The sequence below is a fragment of the Muscardinus avellanarius genome, assembly GCF_963383645.1.
Source record: "Muscardinus avellanarius genome assembly, chromosome: X".
Classification (NCBI taxonomy): domain Eukaryota; kingdom Metazoa; phylum Chordata; class Mammalia; order Rodentia; family Gliridae; genus Muscardinus; species Muscardinus avellanarius.
This window is the reverse complement of record NC_137792.1, coordinates 49,708,264-49,728,117: the sequence shown is the minus strand read 5'-3', so window position 1 is coordinate 49,728,117 and position 19,854 is coordinate 49,708,264. Positions and strand designations below refer to the sequence as shown.

At 40.0% G+C, this 19,854-nt stretch overlaps 1 protein-coding gene across 2 annotated transcripts in view; it reads right to left on the bottom strand.

The window, feature by feature from the left end:
* Positions 1-19,854, bottom strand: part of F8 (coagulation factor VIII) — a gene marked incomplete at both ends in the record, with an annotated part of 111,351 nt that overhangs the window by 81,223 nt on the left and 10,274 nt on the right. For both annotated transcript variants that reach the window (XM_080718661.1, XM_080718662.1), the window contains 3 exons: positions 4,182-4,394; positions 8,113-8,235; positions 10,897-11,018. In XM_080718661.1, the coding sequence (XP_080574787.1) occupies positions 4,182-4,394; positions 8,113-8,235; positions 10,897-11,018 (458 nt within the window). The remainder of the gene's footprint in view (positions 1-4,181; positions 4,395-8,112; positions 8,236-10,896; positions 11,019-19,854) is intronic.

Below are 19,854 nucleotides of genomic sequence, written 5' to 3'. Positions count from 1 at the left end.
TACTTAAACATATCAAAGTCAATCAGGAAGCCAAGCATGGGTAGGTGGGAGGGGGAGGGAAAGGGTTAGAGATTGGGTAGGGGCTAATTAGGTGCTGTGTGCATGTATATCTCCACAGTTATTTTCTCCCATTGAGATGTATGACTACAATGCAGCAATAAAAATTTATTTAAAAAAATAAAAAAGTAAAAAAAATCCCATCATAGAAAATTACCACTAGGAGGAGACATTTTTCCATCAAACACTTGAGAATAAGAACAAATGTCCTCTTCTGGTTAATTGCGCCATAACATTGTGTCTTTGATGTAAGGTCTCCTATACTACTGTTTCTTTCTTTCTTTTTTTGTGTGTGATACTGGAGGTGGAACCCAGGGGCTTTTCTACCTCCAGGCTATACTCCCAGACCTAGTTTATTTGGAAACGGTCTCACTAAATTGTTGAGAGCTTCACTAAGTAGCTGAGGCTGGCTTTGAACCTGTGTGATCCTCCTGTCTCAGCCTCCCAAGCGCTGGAATCACAAGCATCACCACCACGCCTGGCTTCTATACTACTGTTGCTAAAACTAGCTGGGAGAGTTTATTTAATTTTCAGATTTGTTTAGGACCATTACTTTTATAAAATACAATGAAAACAAATTACTAGGAAAGTGGAATTTAAAAGATTTATAAGCCAGGTGTGCTGGTGCAAGCCTGTAATCCCAGTATTTGGGATGCTGAGGCAAGAGAATTGCAGGTTTACGGCCTGCACACACACACACACACACACACACACACACACACACACCATACAAAATACAAGCCCATATAATCACACATACACAGAGAAAGTTTATAAAACAGTATAAATTGTTCATGAAAAATGTGCAAATAGGCAATTAATATAGAGAATTTTTATTACTCTTGTAACTTTTTATAGTTCTGCAAATTTTAAGTAAACAAAAAACTATGAGTGAAGTACAATTAAACATCTATACACCAACGATGGTGGCGCATGCTTGTGATTCCTGCACTTGGGAGGCTGAGATAGGAAGATCGCGCAGGCTCGAAGCCAGCCTCAGCTGGCTTAAGAGACCCTGTTTCCAAATAAAAATATAAAATAGATCTGGGAGTGTAGCCCCTGGGTTCCATCCCCAGTACCACCAAAAAAACAACAAACAACAAATCTGTATTCACATTTTAAAAGAATACTATGTATAGCAATATTTAAAGATTTTTAGTACTACAGTTAGATTGCTTCATGCTTTAATTGTTGAGTTTGTTGTCTTCTTAACATTATATTTATTTGATTTATAAGTCTTGTTTGTGGGCTTATTTTGAGTAAAATATGTTTATGATATTCTTCATTTTTTCTCTTTAACTCATAATGCTTAGAAATCAAAATTAGCTTAGTATAAAAAAGTAACAATATGTGTGCTGCTATTCACCAGGCTGGAATAAGAAACAGATAAAACTAGTTGCAAAGTTAACACCATGCCTCTCAAGGACGTGTGGCCACTGTGAAAACTCACTGAATAACAATGTTCTTCTTTGACTGATTCTTGCAAGTATTTTTTCCCACTGGCTTAACAATATCTTTTTTTTTTTACAGTACTAGGGATAGAACCCAAGGGCATTCTACCCCTGAGCTACACCCAAGCCCTATTTTGTTTTTTTTTTGTTTTGAAACAGGTCTCACTGAGTTGCAAAGGGCCTCACTAAGTAGGTGAGGCTGTCCACGAACTGAGATCCTCTTGTCTCAGCCTCCCAAGTGCTGGGATTACGCACGCCTGGCTTTAACAGTATCTTTTATAAAGCAACAGTTATTCATTTTGATAAAGTCCAATTTATTAAATTTTATGGATTGGGTTTTTGTGTCTTCATAATCCTTCTCTTCACTCTAGGTTATAAAGATTTCCTGCTGCTTTCTAAAAGTTTTATGGCCTTGCATTATAGATCTACAATCCATTTTGACTTAATCTGTGAAAAGGATAAAGTTTAGATTAAGGTTCATTTTTTTGTATGTGAATGTCCAATTATTCCAACACCATTTGTTGAAGAGACGATCCTTCATCTATTGAATTGGTTTTGTATCAAATCATTTGGGAATATTTAATTGGATCTATTTTTGGACTCTCTGACGGAGGACATGGACAAAGCCTGAGGAACGAAAGGTTCCGAAAGAGTTAAAGGAGATTCTATGAAAGGTCGAATCCTCCAAAACTCTGGGTGTGACTCCTGTTCTTTCCGGAATTTGCCCTCTAAGGCCCACCAGTGAGGGTAGGGGGCTGATCTTAATCACAAGACCTGTAATGTCACAGGTCTTCCTTTTGTCTTGTTTATGATTGTATCTTAGTGATTTACATGTCCTTCACTTACCACCCCACTATTGTACTTTGGTGTTTACTCTTTTCTACTAGGATCCGATGATCAACCTACCTGGAGAAGGGTATAAAGATCTTAGTTTTAGAGAATACATTTTGTCAGTTGCACGAGAGGCAATTGTCTGGGTCATTTTAGGTTTCTCCCTCCCAAGTTCCAGAGCGGAATCTCCACAACTCTCTATGCTATTTCACTGATATATTGGTTTATCCCATTAACAAATGTATCACGATTATTCTATACAAAAATCATGCTTGCATTTTGATTGATATTACATTAAATCTGAATATAAATTATGGACATCTTTATTATGTTAAATCTTATAGTCCATGAATATAGTGCATTTCTCCATTTATTTAGACCTTTAGGCCTTTGGGGGTTTTTGGGTTTTTTTTTGCGGGTCTGGGGATGGAACTGAGAGGCATTTGACCTCTGAGCTACATCCCCTGCTGCAGAGAGCCTCACTAAGTAGCTGAGGCGTCCGCAAACCACGATCCTCCAGTCTCAGCCTCTCAAATGCTGGGATTACAAGCGTGTGCCACCATGCCTGGCTAGATTTCTTTCATTAATATTTTGTACTTTTTTATAGCTACCATATAGCATGTTTTGTTAGATATATACACAAGTTTTCAATTTTTGGAGCAAATGTAAACATTCTTTTTAATGTTTTTTTCCAATTAATAGTATATAGAATATAATTGATTTTTATGTGTTGATCTTGCATCCTGCAAACTTGATAAATTTAGTTATCAGCTATGAGAGGAGATTGTTATTTTTAAGATTATCTACATAGCCAATTGTGTTGTCTGTTAATAGGGACAGCATTGTTTCTTTTCGGTGTGTGCCTTTTGAATCTTGCATCATCACACTGGATAAGTCTTCCAGTACTATGTTGAATAGGAATGATTAAAGTATACATCCTTGCTTTGTCCTTAACCTTAGAAGAAAATAATTCAGTTTTTCATCGGTAGGTGTGTTAACTGTAGTTTTTTTTTTTTTTATAGATACTCTGAGATTGAGAGTTTCCTTCTATTGCTAAGTTTTTTCTATCATGAGTAGATATATTTTGTCAAATATCATCTTTAGTTAATATGGATTATACAAATTTGTTGTCAATTAGTGAATCAGCATTGCCTGAATAAACTGTACTTGATTATGATATATTCTTTGAATTATTGATGTTATTATATTGGCTAATATTTTGTTGAGAACATGTCTAGGTTCATTAGGGATATTGGTCTGTAGTTCTCTTTTTTGTACTATGTTTTGTACTAGTTTTGTTATTGGACAATACTGCTATGAAGCTTTTGAGGAACCTACATTAAAATTTACAAAAAGCGAAGAATAGTAGAAATCACTATGTAGACAGCCCACAGATTTGAAGTGGAAACTATTAATTCTTTGAAAATAGAGACCTAATTCCTGTATCCTGGCTGCTCTTGAGCCCACCTGAAAGTTCATTATAGTTACATAAAATGCATATTTGCTCCTTTCAGAAGCTGGATTAATTATTCTTTTTTCCATGGGCATGATGCTTAGGGAAAATAGTCTCTTTTTTTTCATTTTAAAACTTACATCTTTGTTAAAACAGTTAAAAAAACCTTCCATTTCATTCAAGATTGTATTTATGTGGCAATAAATGATAACTTCTTCCGTTTCTTCCTCTCCCTTCCCCTAAACCATTCTAATTATCTATATAGCATTTTTAACATAAGTCTTCAATAGTCTCTTTTAGAGGAAAGGATAAAAATGCTCCTGTTATCAAAAGAGCCAGCTGTTTGTACTTCTGTGCTTATCTCAATCCTATTTTTTCTTAATACTTACCTTCTCTACATACCAGTAGAGCACCAATGAGTCCTGAATTCAGGTCTTTCACCAGGTCCACATGAGAAAAATATGAGTAGGTGAGACATGGTGGGTCAGAAGCCATTGGGCCATTCTCTTTCAAAACCTGCCAGACATAGGTATGGCTCTCACCAGGAAAGATTTTATCATCTTCTTTCTCCCTTTGGCTAGTCTGATCATCATATTCAGCTCCTAAAGCAAGAATGTAGAAATATTTATTCAACAAGTATTTCCTGAGTTCTATTTTTTTTTTGGTGGTACTGAGGTTCCTGGAAGCCCTTGTACCTCCGGGCTACACTCCCAGACCTATTTTATATTTTTATTTGGAAACAGGGTCTCTTAAGCCAGCACGGCTGGCTTCGAATCTGCGCGATCCTCCTGTCTCTGCCTCTCAAGCGCGGGGATTACAAGCATGCGCCACCACGCCCGGCTGAGTTCCTATTCTTTACCAGGCTCACCTATAAACTGAAAATATCAAGATTAATAAGATAGAAATCTCTCATGACCTCTTGTAGTTCACGCCCCATTCCCATCCTCACTCTTCCCTAGGACTTCATTAATATGCTTTCTACTTTTATAGATTTTCAAGCCTGTCATTTTTAGCTTCCAAGATAAATCTGGTAAAATGTATTGCTGTTCAGCCCATTTGCCCAGACTTCACCAAGTTAAGGTGCAAAAGAATCATCATCTCCTTGGTCAGCCCCAGCCACAAAATTGTAGGAACTTTAGCCTGTCTAAAATTTCCCTATATTAGTCTAGAAATCCCCAGTAGATAAGCCTCATAAAAATAGCCTGCTAGGCTCCAGTGTATTCTGCCTGCCCAGTTCTGTTACCCTTCCCCAGCCACATTTGACTTAGTTTTATAAAAGAAACCCAGAAAATTAAAGCTTTCCCATTTCCAAATGAAAACTTAGTCAATATGTGAGCACAGTTAGGCTATAAAAAATGTGCTCTAATAATTGAATAATGACTAAGTTGAGTAATTTTGATTTTTATATGCTAATCAGCCATGACACTGCTACCTAGCACCCCTTTCACTTCTTCCCATCTGTGTTAGTTTTAATGAGGTCACCATGTGCTTTTAGTCAGGTTTCCTTACATGGAAGAAAGAATATTGAACAATCAGTGGGCAAGGGAATGCCTGGAAAACCCCACCATATGGAGAAAGAAGACTTCCATCTTATCTCCATATGAGACTTGATATTTCCTAGGAAGTTTTCTGGGCATAGGAAGGCAAATGTGGTAATATTTTTAAGGTCTTGTCATTGGCTCCACAATGGAGAACAGGGAACCTAATCAAACTTTGGGGATTACATTAAAATGACATTGTCTTCCATTAGGTCTTCAAATGAATCCCTTGACAAGGCCACAGTGAGTCATATTCCATTGCTCTACATCCTGATTGTCCTAAACAGTCTCAGGAACTGACTTCCCTCCTCAGCCTTTTCCTGGCTGTTGATCTGGTCTCTGCACCCATAGAAAACCTTTAGGGAACACAGTCTAAATGACCCAGCCAAGAAAGCTTAACCAGGAACAGCAGCTTCAAATATACTAAATGACATTTTATTGTACAGGTAAGTGATGTCTATCTGATAGAAATATAATTAAACATATGTGTAATTTAAAACTTTCTAGTAGTCACATTAAGAAAAGCAGATCCATAGCCTTACTGGTATGTTGATGCACACTTATAATCCTAGGACTTGGGTTCAAGGCCAGCCTCAGCAACTTAGCAAGATGCTCAGCAACTTAGTGAGACCCTGTTTCAAAACGAAAAATAGAAACAGCCATGGTGTAACTTGTAGGTAGAATTTTTCGGGGGTTCAATAATCAGTATCACAATAAAGAGAAAGAAAGAAAGGAAAGAAAGAAGGAAGGAAGGAAGGAAGGAAGGAAGGAAGGAAGAAGAAAAGAGAAAAGTAAAAGGAAATAGGTAAAATTATTTGTGTGTGTGTGTGTGTGTGTGTTATTGGGGATTGAACCCAGGGGGATTCTGCCTCTGAGCTATACCCCCAGCTCTATTTTATTTTTTTTTATTTGAAAACAGGGTCTAAGTTGCTGAGACTGGCCTCAAGCATGCGATCTTCTTGCCTCAGCCTCCCAAGTACTGGGATTATAGGTGTGCACAACACACGAGGATGGTAAAATTATTTAGTTATTTTATTTTTTATTTGTTATGTCTTATGTCTTTATTTTTATTTTAAAACAGGGTCTCACTAAGTTGCAGTGGGCCTCACTAAGTAGCTGAGGCTGTCTGCAAACCATGATCCTCTGGTCTCAGCTTCCCAAATGCTGGGTTTACAAGTGTGCATCACCACACCCGGCTTGGTAAAATTATTTTAATAATGTATTTTATTTAACCAAATATACCCAAAATATCTGATTTTAGTATGTACTCATATGATTAATGAGATATTTTGCATTCTTTTTTGTACTAACCCTTTGAAGTTCAGTGCATATTTTGTAGTATGTCTCAATAGGAACTCACCATAATTCAAGTGCTTGACAGCCACAAGTGACTCTTGACCACCATATTGAATGGTACAGTATAGAATGACAGTATAGATTTATGTTTGCTTATTGGATAAGATACCTCTTCTGGAATGTGGTCATTTTGTGGCCACAAGGAATCCAAAGAAGTAGGATATTGATTTTGTTATATATCTGAACTTCATCCCCAAATTACAAGGGTAACCTGATAATAATAGATCCTTTGCACAAATGTTTAAATCCTGGAGGAAGAAAATTCTTTCCTTCTTCCAGCTTAAATAAGTTACCCATCTCTAGACCAACCAACTATGGCCAAGCAGTGGAATACCTGGGTCAGTCTAACCCCTGAATCAATCGATATAACTAGGGACAGTTGCACACACAGGCTTTAAGAAAGTGTCAGGTTCCATTTGAATTACATTTAGTAAAAGCAATTCTAAGGGGTGAAGATATGTAATTTTAGGAAGAAAACATGATGGGTGTCTTCTACGCCCTGGTTCTTATACTGAGAATATGCTGTTTTGTGCTAGGGAAACAACCATAAACAAGACAGACACTGTCCCTATCTTGAAATATTTATACTGTAGTAACTTTAAGGGACAGACATAATATTCAGGTAGGTCCTCAAAATATTTGAAGAAACTGTCAATTTTTGTTTGTTTTTGTGGTACTGGATATTGAACCCAAGGGCATTCTACCTTTGAGCTACATCTCCAGCCCTGGTTTTTATTCTTTATTTTGAAACATGGTCTCACTAATTTTCAGAGGGCCTCACTAAGTAGTTGAGACTGGCCCCAAACCGTGATACTCCTGTCTCAGCCTCCCAAGTACTGGGATTACAAGTGTGTACCACCATAAGTTTGGAGGGCCTCACTAAGTATTTGAGGCTGGTCACAATCCTGTGATCCAAGTGTCTCAGCCTCCCAAGTAGTGGGATTACAAGCGTAAGCTACCTTGCCTGGGCTACGGTCCAAGTCTTTCACACATGGGCCTTTGGGGGATACTTCAATTCTAAATTATAGAATAGGGCCTAGTGGGAAGTAATTAGATCATGGGAACACTACCTTGGAAAGCAATTAATGACCATGTTGAGGGAGTAGGTCTCATGGGATTGGAATGGTTATCATGAGAACAGCTGTTAAAAAAACAAGTTCAGCTTTTTCAGTTCACTCTTTTCCTTCATCTTTCATTATGTAACAACCCCTCCTATCATAGAGTGTTATCTGTGATGAAGCCCTCACCAAAAGGAGGACTCTCAAAGCTATGAGCTAAATAAACCTCTTGTCTTTATAAAATATCCAGTATAAGATATTTTGTTAGAGTAATCTCAAATGGACTAAGATTGCTATCATCACCAAGAGCATGCATCTCACCCTTCTATCCCTAAGATAATAGGACAAAAGGATGGCATTTAACTTACCCTCAGAAACTTTCCAGTAGGATACACCAACAGCATGAAGACTGACAGGATGAGAAGCCATGTTCTTAAGTGTAATGACCACTGTGTCATAAACCTCAGCCCAGATGGTAGGACCCAGCAGACCTACAAGAATGAGATGTCCCTCAAAGGTCACTTGGAGGACGGCACTCCAAAAACCCGGTTATTGCAAAAGTGAGGGCCAGTCACAGTGGGAGGCATGCCCCTATGATTATTGATAAAAAGTAGTTATGCAAACACCAGCTCAGCCTTATGGTTGTTACAAGGAAATGTTTCTGGTAATTCATTCTGTGCATTCTAAGAACTATCCCAGGTATTGGAGATCACATTCTAGAGACAATAAGCATATAAAAAAATAACAAGTTGCTATAAATTCTATAAAAGATGATGGTGGCAGAGTTTAGTAATGTGGCTAAAGCAAGGTGAATGGGCAGAGAAGTGATAGAAAATTCATTACAACATAGCACGTAGAACCTTGCAGGCCATTAAAGTATGGATAAATCTTAATTCTACAAAAAGACAACTTGAAACTTGTTTGGAGTAATAGTCAATAGGACATACTGATTAATTGGATACTGGAGATAGAAAAAGGAGAGAGAATGATGAGTTAAAGATGATTCCTACAATTTTGACTTGTGCAACGAGGTGGTTAATTAGCGGCACAAAAAAGTAAGAGGAAAAATTAGAGTTCTATTTTGTGTATTATTAGTATATTAGCTCTGTTTTGGATAAGATGCCTGTAAATGGCTTATTGAATTAATCAGATTCAGTGGATTAAATATGAAATAGTTTTATCTTTCTTAGATCACTGTTTTTAATTGCATTATGTTGAACTTCCCTTTCTTGCACTTTGATTACAAATCTTTTCCAGTAACCTTCAGGCATTAATGAATAGCAACACTTTTAGGTTAACAAATCCAGTCCAGCATAATAGTAAACTTTTGATGTCCTCTGAAACCTTAAATTCCCTTTCTTCCTTAGCTAAGTTCTGGTGGGCTCAAAAACCTGCAGTGGGTAATTTTGTTGACAGCTTCACTGCTATCCCAACTTCCTTGCTAAATCCTCTTGCTCAACTATCTAAAGTAGGAACGAATGGAAAGAGGGTGAGAACAGGAAAAAAGTTATGATGACAAAGTCTTCCTTGGAAAAAAGTGGTAACATGGCATTAGCATTCCCATGCCAGGGAAGGGTACAGTGAGGTACCTTAATACTGAAGGTGGAGGATCTCCAAAAACCTCATATAAGTTCTTTTAGAAAGAAAAACGCCAGCCAGGCGTGGTGGCGCATGCTTGTAATCCCAGCATTTGGGAGCCTGAGACCAGAGGATCACAGTTCATGGATAGCCTCAGCTACTTAGTGAGGCCCTCTGCAACTTAGTGAGACCCTGTTTCAGCATAAAGAATAAAAAAATAGGGCAGAGGATGTAGCTTGGAGGTCAAATGCCCCTGGGTTCTATCCCCAGACCCACACAAAAAAAGAAAATAGCCATAATTTCTGCTTCTGGTAGTACAACCCACATAGACCTTTTCTCTTGGGGTCCTCTGCCTAGGCAGAGAGACCTCTCAAGCAAAATCTTAAGACAGGTCTCATACCATGACCTTACAGTGGCAGTGCCATAAGATTCCACTATATTATACCCTCCCTGCTATGCCTCCTAGCCTCTGACCTTGAAAAATATTTCTATACATAAGCAGGGCACTACTCAGTGTCTCCCAAGTTCCAGTAGTTCTATGTCAAGTCTTCTAACTGGTTCTCCTGAAGCCTCTCTTGTTAGCTTGACATGAGGGATAAGCCTCCTCCCAATGGGGTAGGAGATATACAAAAACGCTCTTCAAAGAATCTTCAAATATAAATTTTTTTCCCAAGTTCCTTCTTTTACATAGGCTGGAGGTGAGTCATGGGGTAAGTGTTGCGTGACCAGTTTGGGGCCACTACATGAACAAGTCCCGAATAGACGGGCTAATGCCTGTCTAGAATATAGGGATAAATATCACCTATAATGCTCAGCAACAATTCTTTTTTTTTTTTTTGGTGGTACTGGGGATGGAACCCAGGGGCCCTCTACCTCTGGGCTACACTCCCAGACCTATTTTTAAATTTTATTTGGAGACAGGGTCTCTTAAGCCAGCCGAGACTGGCTTCGAACCTGCATGATCCTCCTGTCTCAGCCTCCCAAGCGCGGGGATTACAAGCGTGCGCCACCACTCCCGGCTTCTCAGCAACAATTCTAAGTCAGGGGCTGAGAGTGTATCTTAGTGGTAGAGTACTTTATTAGCATGCATGCTGCCCTGAATGAGAGAGAAAGAGAGAGAAGGAGGAGGAGGAGGAGGAGGAGGAGGAGGAGGAGGAGGAGGAGGAGGAGAAGTCTGAGACAGTAAATGTCCCATATTAACACTTCATTGCATGCTTATTTGATGAAAGCGAAAGCAACAATTGGTGTTCAGCAGAAAGGTCTAAGTTGAAAATACAAAATTGGGGGCTATTTTATATATTGATGATGATAGTTTAAAGCCATACAAGTGGATAAGATCACCTAGGAATTGAAAATAGAAAAGGAAATGAATCCATGAACAAACTCCAGGGGCACTCTAACATCTAGAAGCCAAGCAAAGGAGACAGAAAATTTAGCCAGTATATTTCTCTGAAGGTGAAACCTGGCCAAGAATATCCTCTTTAGCAGCCACCCTCTTTAACGACAGCCCAAGAAGGAGAGTCCTTGCTAGGAAATAAGATGCCCAGTATCACAATTAATATAATTTCCATTACCCATCCAGGGTGGCCTGGGCTTGGCAATCTTGAAAAGTTGATCCGTGAACTCTACAAATATAGTCTTTTTGTACTTGACTGAGGTATTGGATGGAAAAGAACTTGGCATTCTAGGAGGAAATCTGTGTAAAAAAAGAAAAATTATTTATTTTGGTGAACCCACCCTTCTCTACAATGCAAAATTAGAAGCTGTACATAAATCCATCAAATAAAAACATTGTTTTTACAATTCAACTTTAGGCACATAAAATAAATCATAAAACCAATACCCAAATAAGTGCCTCAGCACTTTGCCGTAGCAATAACTACTGAATCCTTCAATTCGAATTTTAAAACATGCAATAACTTTCATCTAAGTATCTTGCATGAAAATGAAACAGAGCCGTTTGTGTGCATGCGTGTGTGTGTGTTGCTGGGTATCGAAACTGGTGGTATTCTACCTCTAAGCTATACCCCCAGTTTATTATCTGAAGTCAGCCACCTCACCCCAAGAAATGTCCTTCTCATGGCCAGTGTAGGAGTGTACAGGTACAGACATGAGCGAACTATACCTTTAACATAGTACAAATACATTTTTTTTGGTGGTACTGGGGTTCCTGGAAGCCCTTCTACCTCCGGGCTACATTCCCAGACCTATTTATATATATTTTTTTATTGGTTTACTGTATTCATACATCAAAATGGGATTAAAAAAAAAACTTTTGTAGATATACATGCACACATCGCCCAGTTAGCCCCTACCTGATCCCCACCCCGTTCCCTCTCCATCCCTCCTTCCCATGCTTGGCTTAGTGGTTGACATCTAGTATTATAGCAATTTATCCAAAATTAACAAGATAATCTCACAGAACAGTTTCATTTGTCTGATACCAAGCTTTTGATAACTTAAAGATAATATTTCAATATTTCTTTTTCCTTTCTTTCTTACCAGAGAATATTTTTTTCTTTTTTTGAGGTGAAACTATCATATATTTATATATTTATTTTTCAAAAAAACCTCTATCCTAATATGGAATATGGACTCTAGATACCCAAAACGACCTCAAAAAAGAACAAAGCTAGAAGATGTATATTTTCTGATTTCAAACCTTATAAATCTACAATAATTGAAACAGTATAGTACTGTTATAAAGACAGACATATAAACCATTGGAGTTATAATACAAGCCTAGAGATAAATTCTTCCATATACTGTCAAGTTATTTTTAACAAAGTTTCCACGAATATTTGGTGAAGGAAATACTAATCTTTTAACTAAATATTGTTGAAAAATAATAATTACATGAAAAAGAATAAAATTGGACCCTTACCTAACACCATATACAAATATTAACTCAAAATAGATAAAAGGCCTAAATATAAATCTTAAGACTATAAACTTTTAGGAGAAAATCTGGGTCATAAAACCTCACAACATTGAAATTGGCAGTGATTTCTTGGATATGATTTCAATAGCACAGGCAACAGAAGAGTATACAAACTCCCTAAAAAGTAAAAAAAAAATTGTATATCCAAAGACAATGTAAACAGAGTTAAAAGTTACTGATAGAATGGGATAAAATATTTCCAAATGCTATATCTGAAGGTATATTAATATTCCAACTAGAAATCCTAAAAATTAGCAACAATAAAAGCAAACAATACAATTTAGAGATAGGTAAAAGACTAAAATAAATAATGAATCTCCACAGATAACTAATCTTAGTTGTCTGTTGGATGGAAAATCTTGTTTCTCTGGTTCTGGTGTGTGTTACCTAATTCTTTTTAGTTAATCTCTTTGAGTATTTTCTCTAGTGCTGGTTTTGAAGACATAAATTCCTTCAGTTTCTGTTTGTCATGGAAGTGTCTTGTTTCCCCATCTAATTTGATTGAAAGTTTTGCTGGGTAGGAAATTTTTGGCTGGAAGTTGTTTTCTTTCAGTTTGGAATATGTTACTCCAAGCCCTTCTGGCTCTCTTGACTTGGTTTGGGAAGTCTGGAGTGATTCTAATTGGTTTGCCTCTGAATGTCACTTGGCCCTTTTTTTTGTTGCCTTTAAGATTCTCTGCTTGGCTTCCACATTGGTCATTTTGACAATTATGTGGCGTGGGGATCCTCTTCTCCGATCCTGTCTAAAGGGAGTTCTATAAGTTTCCTGAACCTGTGTATCGACCTCTTGCTCTATGTTTGGAAAATTTTCTGCTATTACTTCCTTGAAGAGATTGTTGATCCCTTTGGTTCACCTTCTTTTCCCTCCTCTATTCCAATTATTCTTAGGTTAGCTCTCTTAAAATGGGCCCATATTTCTTCAATGTCAGATTCCTGCTGTTGGATTTTTTTTCTAAATTAGAAACTATGCGTTCATTTTTGGAGTGATCATCTTCTAAGAGTGAACTTCTATTCTCCATGTGGTCTAATCGGTTGTTTGTGCTTTGAATTGAGGCCTTTACTTCATTAATTGCATCCTTTATCTCTTTTTGGCTCTCTCTGAATTCTTTTCGAAACACCTCTATTATTTCTACAGTTATTTTCCTGATTTGATCTTCTAGAAATCTCTGATTTTCTGTTTTATCAGGTTCTGATGTTGTGGGGTTGTGGGCATTCATTGCTCCATTGTTATTCCTCTTTCCCATGATTTCAGAAGTTTGTGCCTTCTCTGGGTTCTTCCCTGGGTCACTACGACCTCACTTAAGGAGCTCTGGATCTCGAGTCTGTGGTATTTCAGTCACCACTACTCCTTCACTGGGTTGTATCGCAAAGTCTCAGACCCAGGGAGTCAATCGAGACTGCTTTAGACCATGGGGGGGTGCCAGGTTGGGCGTTCTCCTGTGTGGAGTTGTGACTATGGTGTGATATCTCTGCCACCACCACTCCCCCACTGGGTCAAGTCCCTGGGAGTGCAGTACTAGGATTTCTCCTCTAGGGGCTGCAATTTGACACACTGTTGTTGAGTGCGCTGATGGAGCTGTAGTGGACTCGGTGAATTCGCTGCTGCTGCCGCCTGTGGCAATATGGCACCAGTATTACACCCTCGGCCGTGAGGCTGGCGTATTTCTTCTCCGTTTTTGAGCTCTGCTCTGAGTCCCTGCAGGGTGTGCTGAGCCCAGCCCCTGGGAGATTTAGACACTCCCTGCGCCAAAAAATCTGCCGAATTCTGCCCGGCTGATCCGCAGCCACTCACCTTGGCTCGCTGTCCACCGCTCCTCTCTGGAGCCTGGTGGGCTGTTGAGTGCATTGGTCAGGTGCCATCCAGTGAGCTTGCTGCTGACGTCGGCAGTATGGCGCCGCTGCTGCGTCCTACGCCGTGAAGCCGGCGTATCTCCTCTCTGGCTCTGAACTCCGTTCTGAGTTCCCCTCCTCTCTGGGGCCTGGTGCTGCAAGCGAAGATGGCGCCCGTGCCGCAGCACTGCGGTCTGGTTTCTCTCTGGTGTCTCGTTTTTGCAGCCCTCCTTTTCTCTGTCCCTTGTATTTACATTTTTTGTTTCTCTGCTGATGGTGTTTTCTGGCTATGAAAGGCGCTGATTTTGTGGTAATAGAGATTGGTTGCTAGTGGGGCTCATAAGCACCACTTTTCTCCATTGCCATCTTCCCGGAACTCCTATTTTATATTTTTGAAACAGGGTCTCTTACACCAGTGCGGCTGGCTTCGAACCTGCGTGATCCTCCTGTCTCCGCCTCCCAAGCGCAGGGATTACAAGCATGTGCCACCACACCCAGGTACAAATACATTTGTATCTCCACAATTTCAGAATTTATTGAGTTACAAAAAATTCACAAGCTATACCACATTCAGTGGTTGCAATTCACCAAAATTACTAATGGTTCACTTGGTGTGATGATGGAGGCAATCCCAAATTCTTTTATTTCAATCTTAATTCCTGATATCTATAACACTCAAGACCATATCACACTTTACACAGTAATGTGTGTGCGCATGTGTGTGTGGGGAGAGAGAGAGAGGGAGAGAGAGGGAGAGAGAGAGAGAGAGAGATACAGAAAGAATAACAAGGTTTTAAGTAACCACAAGTGTTCAGGAGGATGAACTGGGGAACAAATGCAGGGAGCAGATACCAGATGCAGAGTGGCTGAATATGGTCAGATAAGAGCTGTTTCAGAGTATCTGCTTGAGGTGTCAGCTGGAGTGTCTGTCAGCTCAGAATTTGCTTTACATTGCCTTTGGTTGTCATCAGGAGCAGGAGAGGCAGGAGAAACCATGCTGAGCTGAAGCTGGGGAAGAGTAGTGGAATTCTGTCCCTGTGGTGATTTTCTTGGGCAAGGCTAGCGATCAGATGGCATACTTGGTGTGCCACTATGTCCAGTCTTGGAGTGCTCCTCCCTTTATGAATCTCAGGTGAGGGGTCCCTTCATTTGGTGGTCTGGTGTATTTGAAAACCTCATGGTGCTGGTTTTTCTAATGTGTGGTTGATACACCTGTACAGTCATGTGCTAAATTTGGTCAGCTCATAGGTGGTCAGTATTTATTAGCAGGATTATTTATTAATCAGTCTGCCTAGTGGCTCTGCTGTGCAGATGGTGGCTTTAGAGTTATACGAACAAAGTGTAAAGTAATTCTGCCTCAGCACTTGGACTCAAAATGGACTCATTCATAGCAAATTACTGCTTTACACAATGGACTGACTCAGCAGGCTGCAGCTTGCTCTCCATAGCACCTCTCTACAGAGCCATCCTAGCTTAAGCTCCCTCAGGAACTGGCACCTTTGTTGAGACTACATCAGGTCAACTACTCAGTCCTGCTCCCTTTGCTTCCCCACAAGTGTTGACCCAGAGAATCCTCCCCCGCAATAAGCTTCCTGCATTGAAAAGAGGAAAAAGCAGAAAATAATTGTTCCCATTTCTGTGCTTCAAAAGCTATAAAATTACTTAAGGAAGCACCAAAATTTTCAATATTTGGACAATATTGTCTGGGAACATTTTTGTCTGATTTGCTTTCAGACAATTCACTGCTAACTAAAATTTGTGAAAATGCTGCCACACTAGCTTAGTAGACACAATTGGCAGAAACCTGCCTAGAAACAATGGAAACTTAAATGCATCAAGTGCTTTACACGAGGAGGGTGAATGTGAGGGTGTAAGACATCTTTCCATGAGGCACACAGTTGCTGTCCAATCATCAACTGGTCGCCAGTTGCATGCCCCTGGAGTTCTGATGAGGAGTATGACCCAGTGCAGCAGATTGCAGACAGAGGAGATCTGGGCACATGCATTTACAGAAGTCATGCCCAACAGGAACTGCTAGGGAACAATTGAAAACAGAGGGACAGACACAGATACATAGGACTAGCCAAAGGAACAAGCAGATTTCCTCCTAAGGAAGGGAGCATCCAGAAGGGATCTCTGGAATTGGTTTAGTTATACTTCACATAGAACAAAACCTGCTGGTAGCCGAGAAAACTCCTGGGACCTGTGCAATGTTTCTGGCAGACCTCTCTCCAAGAGACCGACTGAGTAGCTGAGGAGTGGGGCAAAGGTGGCCCTGACTTCACTCTCCCCTCCCTGCTGCCCCACCCAACCCAGCATTTCACTCCAATCCAGACTTTTCAGGACACTTTTCAGAACTGCCTGGGGAACAGTTCTGCCTACTGAAGGCTATGACAAATGACTTCCTGTACTGGCTGAGGGAGGGGGCCAGCCCACTGATAAGGAAGCTCTTCCAGTAAAGAGGACTGATTTACAGAGAAATGTTTGGGGATCTTCACGGTCCAGGGGGCTGAGAAACCTGCTTAAACAGTTGCTGAGGACAGGAAAAACCCTGAACTTGATTTACAGATGGGTCAGCATCACATACTGGTGCAAGACAAGCATTGACTGAAGCTGTACCACAGCCCCATTTAGGGATGGCTCTGATAAAAAGCAGTAGAGGAAAATTCCCTGATGTATCCTTTGACCAATACCATTATTTGCTTACTGTACAAAAAAACAGAAATGGTCCAGGGTTCAAACATGTACAGATTAATGGATAACAGCAAATGGCTTTGTTTTCTGGTAAAATATAAGTCCAGTGGCCACAGTAGAAGGAAGAGAATTTATGCTAGGACCCAAAAGCATGGATTCCCTTTGACTGAGGCTGCCTATATACTGTTGCCATCAAAGACCAATCTGCCTGCAACAGAAATCAATACTAAATTCCCAATATGGCACTCTCCATTATGGAGACCAACCAAATCTTGGTAGCAAGATTACTGCATTGGATTTCCTCCATCCTAGAAAGGACAGCACTTCATTCTGATAGGAAGAGATGGATAGCACTTCATTCTGATAGGAAGAGATGTTTAATCTTGACATGGCTTAACTTTTCCTGTCAGCAATGCTTCAACCATCATCACTATATGAGGTCTTACAGAGAATTTGGTTCATTGATGTGGGATCTGGTATAACATCATGTCACACAAGCAAAAAGGTGTGATAGTGTGCTCATAACCATGGGATACTGATTCTGTTTCATTCTGCCCCATCCATAATCTGTCAAAGGCACAGGTAAAATCCTAGCTTGAAAGCAGGTCTCTTTGAAGATAGAGGGCTATTCTCCAAGATTCCGTATGTATATAGATTCAATGATGGGTCTCTGTCCTCAGTAATAATCATACACACATTATTTTACCAAAGAGTAGTGGGAAAAGGGGCCTGGTGTCCCACAATTCCCATTGATTCAGCCTGGGTAGTCTGTCCCACCCTCCCCTGAAATTCTGGGCCAGATAATTTCAAAGGTCTCCATAGCAAGTGTACTAATGGACTAGGGGCTCTGGAGATCATCTGGGTACTTGGGGCCCACTTAATGTTAAAAGAGCAGCAAGCCACAGGAGACCATGATCTGTATGTCATGGTCATACTGGAGGGAAGGGGATGAGGGGAAGGGATGGGGAGGGAAGGATGTCAGGCTTGGTGGGATACAGACAGAAATGTACAGATGTTTCTTGACCACCAGTGGAACTCAGCAGCACAAGGATGAGGGGGGTTGTCAAGGAGACACATGTTGACAGATTGCCTCAGAAATTTCAGAGATCAGGCAGGGGCCAAGCCTCACCCATGACACTTGAGACTGTCCCCCCACCTATAGCAAGCTTAACTCCTCCAGGATTGATAGCACTTAAGAACTAATAAGTGAAAGGATAGAGAGGCCTGGCCATGGTGAATGAACTGGGAAGGGTCACTCCAGCTCCAGAGCTCTTTAGTCCCACTCCTGTTTCCCCAGGTTTTGATACTTGGGATACTTCAAATAAAATTTCTGCACATTAATCTTGATCTCATTTTTCTTCTATGGAAATATTTCTTCTATGGAACACACCTTATGTTCTTAATTCATGCTTAAATGTACTCTGATGTTACCCATCTATAAATGTTTCTGTGCACTAGTCTTGGCATAGGCATATGTGGCTTTCAGTCATGTAATATCATGGAATTCACTCCTTCCTCAGTCTATTTGTCCAATTTTCCTGCTATTCTGAGATCCATGTCTTTCCACCTTCATTCACTGTTTGGTACCTTTCCCCCTTTTCCATTTCATGACCTTGGTTTTACTAAGTCTACACTACCAACATTCTACAATGTTTCCATTGACTTCTAAAAAAACCTCAGGCTCAAGTCTAGAGATACTTAGTCCAGGTACTTAGACATATGCTAGCAGAGTGCTTTTACTTTAAATAATTCAGACTGAACTAAAGATAGAAGCAGGGTGTGGTGATGAATGCCTGTAATCCCAGTACTTGAAGGGCTAAGACAGGAGGATTGTAAATTCCAGGCCAGCCTTAGCAATTTAGTGAGGCCTCATTTAAAAATAAAATAGATAGCTGGTCGTGGTGGTGCATGGAAGGCTGAAACCATGGTTCCTGGACAGCCTCAGCTACTTAGTGAGGCCCTCTGCAACTTAGTGAGACCCTGTTTCAAAATAAAGAATCAAAAATAGGGCAGGGGTTGTAGCTTGGAGGTCAAACACGCCTGGGTTCCATCCCCAGAACCGCAAAAAGTAAAATAAAATAAAGCTGGAGGGTAACTTAGAGGTAGAATGGCCCTGGGCTCAATCCCCAGCAGCACACATACACACACACAAACACACACACACACACACACACACACACACACACACACACCACAACACAAAGATAATGTTTTCTAGAGCACAATCTTAAAAGAGTAGAGAAGCCGGGAATGGTGGTGCACACTTGTAATCCCCGCGCTTGGGAGGCAGACAGGAGGATTGTGCAGGTTCAAAGTCAGCCTAGCTGGCTTAAGAGACTCTGTTTCCAAATTTAAAAAAAGATATAAAAAATAGGTTTGGGAGTATAACCCGGAGGTAGAAGGTTTTCCAGGAACCCCAGTACTACCAAAAAAAAAAAAAAAAAAAAAAAAAGCAGAGAGAACAGAACTGAGAGCACATAGAAACACTTTTTTCTCCTCTGAGATAAGAGTGAAAAATAGGCTACAGAGAGAAACAAGACTGTAAGATAGAGAAACAGCTTAGGCCCTAGTCAATCAGAATGTAGTTCAGGGAAGGACTCTCTATTCAGAGATGTACTAGACATTCCTAAGAGCATCAGTACCACCCAAGTGCAGTTCTAAGATGAGCCTGTACAGGACAATATATATCTCCCCAGCCTGAGACCTTTTCCTTTAGAATAAATATTTTCCACTGCAGCAGAAACATGTGATTTATTTGCCTGTTTCAGTTTCCAGAGTAATCTGCACAGTAAGTGATAAGATGTTCCAGGGTTCACAGGTTTTGCTCCTTCCTAACATTTGTGGGGTTCTGTTTGTGCATTTCCCTTAGAATTCAATATATAAATCCTGCCAAATATATTTGACAACAGTTGTCCCTGACATGAACTGTTCTTTCACATTTTATCTAAAATCAATCGGAAAAACCATTATATTCCCTGACCCTTGCTTAGAAGAAGTGCAGCAGCTGCAGGAACAGATAATGTAGAATTTAATTTCCCCAGCTGTTTATTTCAAACCTTGGCAAAGT